The sequence below is a fragment of the Panthera uncia genome, unplaced genomic scaffold (genome assembly GCF_023721935.1).
Source record: "Panthera uncia isolate 11264 unplaced genomic scaffold, Puncia_PCG_1.0 HiC_scaffold_604, whole genome shotgun sequence".
In the NCBI taxonomy this organism is placed as follows: Eukaryota; Metazoa; Chordata; class Mammalia; order Carnivora; family Felidae; genus Panthera; species Panthera uncia.
The window spans coordinates 26,364-33,033 of NW_026059764.1; the positions used below are offsets into that span (position 1 = coordinate 26,364).

At 50.1% G+C, this 6,670-nt stretch overlaps 1 protein-coding gene across 1 annotated transcript; it reads left to right on the forward strand.

Annotated features, from left to right (window-relative positions):
* The first annotated feature begins 1,566 nt into the window (after nucleotides 1-1,566).
* Nucleotides 1,567-4,672, forward strand: LOC125918260 (homeobox protein Hox-A2). Its single transcript, XM_049624279.1, has 2 exons — nucleotides 1,567-2,976; nucleotides 3,621-4,672. The coding sequence occupies exons 1-2, from the start codon at nucleotides 2,586-2,588 to the stop codon at nucleotides 4,358-4,360; spliced, it is 1,131 nt and encodes a 376-aa protein (XP_049480236.1). The 5' UTR covers nucleotides 1,567-2,585; the 3' UTR covers nucleotides 4,361-4,672.
* The last annotated feature ends 1,998 nt before the right edge of the window (nucleotides 4,673-6,670 follow it).

Genomic DNA, 6,670 nt, shown 5'->3' on the forward strand with positions numbered 1-6,670 from the left:
GTGTTTGAATTAAGGCCGCTGAGGCGAGCAGAAAGCTCTCACCCACGCAGCCCCTGACAAAGCCTCAGCGATATGGGGGCAGCGCTGCTCTCTCTCCGTAGCTCCCCCTCCCCTTAACCCCTCAATATTATTTCTGGTAAAAGCAAATGGCAAAAGCTGCTATCCCAGAATCTGCAAAGCACCTTTCCTAAAAGCAGCCTTATAACTCTTTCTGCTGCCAGAAAGATATATTTTAAAAGACTAGTTTTCCTTGTTTACTTGCGTTTCCTGCTCTCCTCTTTGCTCGGCCACATTTGATCTTGGAAAGAGCTCGAAGCTGAAATGTGTTCTTAAGGGCCAGAAGCTGTCAAGGCTTTTGGTGAGCAAGATTGATCGCGCCCAGACTTCCTTCAGAGCTTTGTTTGGAATAAAAGCAAGAAAACTGAAAAACCTCACATTTTCCAAAATAGCATCTCTATCTGTAAGGCAATGCTGTGGGCCAGTCAATGACGGAGGCCACTTTATATGTAATTTCCAACTCAAGCCCCCTTTGATGCCGGCCTTAGAGAAGGAGTCCTAGCCTTGTGCTGCGGTCGGCCTTTCTTGTTTTCTACGTAGATTTTTCTCCCCCACCAACCTCTCTCTCCCTGGCCATCAGAATGATTTATTTTCCTGCCACGGATGCCTGCCGGCCTGGGGGAGTCTGATCACTCGGTCCATTTCAAAGGAAGCAAAAGCGAATCATCATCCTCAGGGTTTGAGGGAAAAGAGATACCTTCAGATTTCTCTCTCAGCCTCCTCCCCTCTTTCTGGCTTGGTGGATTTTTAAAAAGTTATTGTTTGGTACCTAAAGGTGTTATCTTTTGAACCCTCCAGCACAGTCCACGATGCCCTCAGTCTCAAGTCTCCGAATTGGAAAAAGGAGAGAGTGAGCAGAGAAAAGAGAACGTTTATAATTCCTCCTGAGGTTGCCCTCTCTCACCTGCGATGCTGTTGCCCACAACAGAACCTGAGTGCAAACATCCCTGGTGGCCAAGGAGCGGAAAGGTGCGGGAGACAATTTGGGCTGCCAGGGAACACGAATTGCATCTGAACCAACCAGCCCCCAATCAGAGCGACAAGGACCAGGAGAAGAAAGAGAGGGAAAGAAAAAGGGAAAGAGAGAGAGAGAGGAATAAGCGCCTTCTCCTTCCCTGCTGCTAACTTCCAACAGACTTCCTGGAAATCAGAAATACTCACCGCACCCGAGCCCTACGGGTATGAAACCCAGAATGCCAGGAGCCGCAGGAGCCTGCTCCGGGTGGCATTGCTTTGGTTGGTCGCCGCCCTGGCTACAGAGATTTGGACACATGAACCTGGGGTTGTTGTCTTGCTTGGCACATGCATCTATCTTTCTTGAGCCACTCCTGAAAAGTTGATGGCACCGGAAGGTTGGGAAGCTTCGAGAGCCGCCTCCCCGTCTTCCGCTTCCCTCTGGAGCCAGATGCATAGCTGCCTTGGAAAAGCCGGCTAACAATGGGCCGGGGTCCGGGTCCGGCGAGGGGGGGGGGGCGCAGACTCCGAGCTGGGCTTTGGGAGGGGGGCGAGGGCATGCGGGAGGGGTTTGGGGAAGGAGAGGTGGACAGAGGAGAGAGGGAAGGGGACAGGGGGGAAGAGGAAAAGAGGGAAGGAAAGAGAGGAAGGAAAACAGGAATCACTTCTGAGATCCAGTAACTGGTTTTAGAAAAGGCAGAGGAAAATGGAAATAAAAGAGGGGAGACCCCAAAATGAATCCTCTTTTCTGTGTCTTCTCTCTCTGTCTGTCTCTGTCTGTCTCTCTCCCTCACTCCTCCTTCCCTCTCTCTTTCTTCTCCCAGTCTCATCTCCCCTCTCCCTCTGCTCCTTCCTCCTGCCTTAGCAGAACTTATGTGGCTGGGATGCGGGGCTCTCGGGTGTCAAAACTTTGAAGATTAATGGATTACTTTGTTAATGACTGCAGGCGTCAGACTGAGGTGCTTAGATGATTTGTGAGGTGCGAGGCGTCTTCCCGACAGTCCCAAACAATGCGCGGAGTGTGCGGGGGAGTTAGAGGGCGGCCGCCGGCGGGCCCGGCAGCAGGGCTCACACTCGCACACACTCACACACTCACACACACTCCCAAGCGCACACACCAGGTTCTGTGCTGATCAGGAGGCAGGCAGGCACCCTCGCCCCCACGCACTCCCGGGCATCCCCACCCACACCCACATATATGTATTTTTGCCCTGAAAAAAGTGTAAATAAAGCCTCGCTGGCCCCCAATGAGGCGTTCCTTCCCGACTTTTTTGGATCAATCAAACAGACAGTGGCTTCTTTTGATTAAAGCCCAAATTGTCATTGGGCAGAAGCAATCATGTGACAGCCAATTCGGTCCAATTTCAACCTTGTCTCCATGAATTCAATAGTTTAATAGTAGCGCGGTCCCCATACGGCTGTAATCAGTGAATTAGAAAAAAAACACCCCAGCAGCGATCTTCTATGATAGATTTTTTTTTTCCTCTGCTCTCGCCTTTTTCCCGGGCCTTGCCCCCCCAAAGCCCCTCCAGAAGAGGGAACTTTTTCTCCGAGGGGGCTCCAAGGAGAAGGCCATGAATTACGAATTTGAGCGAGAGATTGGTTTTATCAATAGCCAGCCGTCGCTCGCTGAGTGCCTGACATCTTTTCCCCCTGTCGCTGATACATTTCAAAGTTCATCAATCAAGACCTCGACGCTTTCACACTCGACACTGATTCCTCCTCCTTTTGAGCAGACCATTCCCAGCCTGAACCCGGGCAGTCACCCTCGCCACGGCGCTGGCGGCCGCCCCAAGCCGAGCCCCGCGGGCAGCCGCGGCAGCCCAGTGCCCGCCGGCGCCCTGCAGCCGCCCGAATACCCCTGGATGAAGGAGAAGAAGGCGGCCAAGAAAACCGCGCTGCCGCCCGCCTCGGCCGCCGCCGCCGCCGCCGCCGCCACCGGCCCTGCCTGCCTCAGCCACAAAGGTCAGTCCAAAGACTTGGCCCCAGGTCCCGGGACCCTCTGCTCCTTCGGGGCTGCCCGGGGAGCGGTTATGGGGGAGGGGAGCGTGGGCTGGGAGAGAAGGGGGAGAGAGGGAGAGATGCTTGGCTGCCTTCCCTTCCCCTGTGGGCTCAGGAGTGGGTGTGATGGAGAGAAAAGGGATCCTGCGCTGCACAATGAGACATATATATATTTTTAAGAAGGGGGGGGGAACTTTCCCTAACTTGTGTAATGTGGGATGATTTATTTGAGTTGGAACTGACCTCCTCTTGTCTAGTTGTCCTAGAGTTTGGCTTTTTGACAGTAATGAAGAGTGATAGATCGCTCTTGCTCAGCTAAGCAGCTGATGCATTAATTATAAATTGTGGTGTGGCTAATATAAAGTTTGCTCCCGGGTGGAGAGGTTGGGGGGAGCCACAGGCAGGAATCTGGTGGAGGTGGAAAGAGATGGGGTCTCCCCGGGCTGGGCTCCCAGGAAAGGCAGCACAATAGCTCCACTGCATCCAGGGGCGGCCATTTTGTTGCAGTTGATCTTTTCTGCTATATTTATTCTCCAGTGGAATAACCCCGCTCGGACCCCTCCACCTCCAACTGTGCGCGTGTCTCTTGTTGGTTTCCCTTTCCGCAGAATCCCTGGAAATCGCCGATGGCAGCGGCGGGGGCTCCCGACGCCTGAGAACTGCTTACACCAACACGCAGCTTTTAGAGCTGGAGAAAGAATTTCATTTCAACAAGTACCTTTGCAGACCCCGAAGGGTGGAAATCGCAGCGCTGCTGGATCTGACTGAGAGACAAGTGAAAGTGTGGTTTCAGAACCGGAGGATGAAGCACAAGAGGCAGACCCAGTGCAAGGAGAACCACAACAGCGAGGGGAAATTTAAAAGCCTCGAAGACTCTGAGAAAGTGGAGGAGGACGAGGAAGAGAAGTCGCTCTTTGAGCAAGCCCTGAGCGTCTCCGGGGCCCTTCTGGAGAGGGAAGGTTACACTTTTCAGCAAAATGCCCTCTCTCAGCAGCAGGCTCCCAATGGACACAATGGCGACTCCCAAAGTTTCCCAGTTTCGCCTTTAACCAGCAATGAGAAAAATCTGAAACATTTTCAGCACCAGTCACCCACTGTTTCTAACTGCTTGTCAACAATGGGCCAGAACTGTGGCTCAGGCCTAAACAATGACAGTCCCGAGGCCCTCGAGGTCCCCTCTTTGCAGGACTTTAACGTTTTTTCCACAGATTCCTGCCTGCAGCTTTCAGATGCAGTCTCGCCCAGTTTGCCAGGTTCCCTCGACAGTCCCGTAGATATTTCAGCTGACAGCTTTGACTTTTTTACAGACACACTCACCACAATCGACTTGCAGCATCTGAATTACTAAAAACATTAAAGCAAAACAAAGCATCACAAAACAAAAACCCCTTTGACCAGGTGCTTTTGCCTTCTTTTATTCTGAGAGTTGATTTTTATTTTCTTTTCTTCCTGACCTACCCTCTCTCTCCTCTAAATGTGGAAGATTTTCTGTTTAGTGATTCTCCTGGTCCAGTTTCAGAGCCATCTTTTACAGATTATTTTGGAGTTTTAGTTGTTCTAAATCTAATCCAACACCCCTCTATGTGATTTCCTGAAAGCAATATATGAGGCCTGCAAGAAAGTGATCATATACTTGTATCTTCACTTTCTTTTTATTTTTGTATTACATTAGGATGCATTGTCATGAGTATTTTTGGTAGAATAAATTCTCCTTTGCTATAAGTAGCTTTCTTATTTTTTCTCCCCCCTCTTTCTCAAGGCTCATAACGGTTTCTTTTTCTTCTTTTAGTCTAACTTGGTAAATAAAATTCTGGTCACAATTCATCTTCTTTTTCAATTTTAATATATTTATTAAGGGGGCATGTTCAAAGTCTTCAGTAGTCAATAACAAAAAAGAAAGCCAGAACATAGGACTTCTGAGAAATGTTTTTTTTTTCTCTCTTTTTAAAGGGAATGGATTTGGTTTTTCAGTGTAGAGGTTCAAGCCATAGATTTAAATTGGTAATAGAAACAGGATTGGGCAGCCTCACAGTTGGGCCAAGCCCAAGCTTTTGAAAGTGGAGAAATAAAAGTGCCTACAGAAACCGCCCAACTCCAGGAAGAAGGAACATGGAGTTTCTTTAACAAGCTACCAGTCTCCAGGTCAATAACTAAGTTATAAACCATTTATTTATACACATTTGGTTCAAACATCTACATTCCAACCCCCCCCCCCACAATCCCCCGGAAACATTTTCAGTGTGGTTCATTAGTCTCCCAGATGTTGATGGGTCCAGGCAAACAGACCTAAAAGGTAGAGAAAACAAAAATAAAACAAAACATGGTTACTAGCTGGAAAATGCACTTCAGAAAGCGTTCTTTCCAATCCTCTGGTCCAGTCATTCTAGGATTCTTTTTTTTCAGGGTCAGAAAAATCAATATTTCATTCTTAAATCTGTTTACATGGCAAATAATGGATCATTAAAGCTTTGAAGCCAGGTTACCAAGTTGAGATTTAAAATGGAGAGTTTCTGCGCCCTAGGTTATAAATTAACCCAGTTTCTAGAGAGAGAAAGAGAAAAAGCACTTTAAATGAAATATCAATAAAATGTAATCTAGGGCACGTTCCTGGGCTGTCTTGCTCCCCCCCCCCCTTCTTATATCTCCCCATGCTGATTTTTTCCTTACTGAGCTCTGTTGTGATGGCTACTTACCGTGAGAAAACGCAGTGTGTAAGCAACATGTGTGGGGGGCGGGTTGATTTAGGAACCCGGCTCTTAATAGTTAAGGCTTGGAAGTTACAATGAAATCGCGATCTTTCTCCATGGGTTTGCACCCTATCTTCCTTCACCCTTTTGCCCCCTACATCCTGGCAGCGGCGGAGGCGTGTAAGGACCCCGGCGGGTCTCCAGCCCCAGGCGCGGAGCTGAGCCGGGCAGCCCGGCCGCAGCCAGGGCTGAGCCGCTGCTGTTTGCGATTCGTCCTACGCTCATAAATCAAACGCTTTCTATGAATGAGAATGTCATCAAAGAGATCAATTGCAGGAACACATGCACAAATAAAAATCCTCTTACGTATTTGCCGGGGATCCCCGTCCGAAAGCATTAAGTTAGAAGGCGTTTAGTCATAATTCATTTTTATTGCTCTTTTAAAACAACAGCTTGGCTGAGCCGCGGATGCCATGAGCAGCTCGGGGCCTCGGCGGCGTTTGTCTCCTCCTCGCTCCTTCCCTTTCTAGAAGAGCCCTGAAAGAGGTGCTTTGAGCCCAGCAAGCCGCTTGCAGGCCATTATTTAAATAGTGACCAAGGTCTCCTTTCACCCACTCTCCCAGGGCATTTAAAGAGACTTTAGCTCCAGTCGTGGGGCACTGGCCTACAAGCCAGGAGAACCAAGAGTCTCCTACAAGGCGGGATGAGCCCCACGATTTCGTGGGGGGTGGGGGAAGAACCGAGCTACGGAAGCCTTGCGGGCTCGAGGCCAGAGGAGACCGCCTTTGTAAGTAACACCGGGAGAGCAGCGCTCTGGGCGGCCAGCCGGGGCGGAGCAGGCTCAGCTGCGGGAGTCCGGCCTTCCGGGAGCCGGGAGCAGCGCGCGGAGGCAGGTCTGTCTCCTGCCGGAGAGATTGCGGGCCTCTATGCAAGTGCATGAAAGCGGTCCCAAGAAAAACACCCCCACCTAT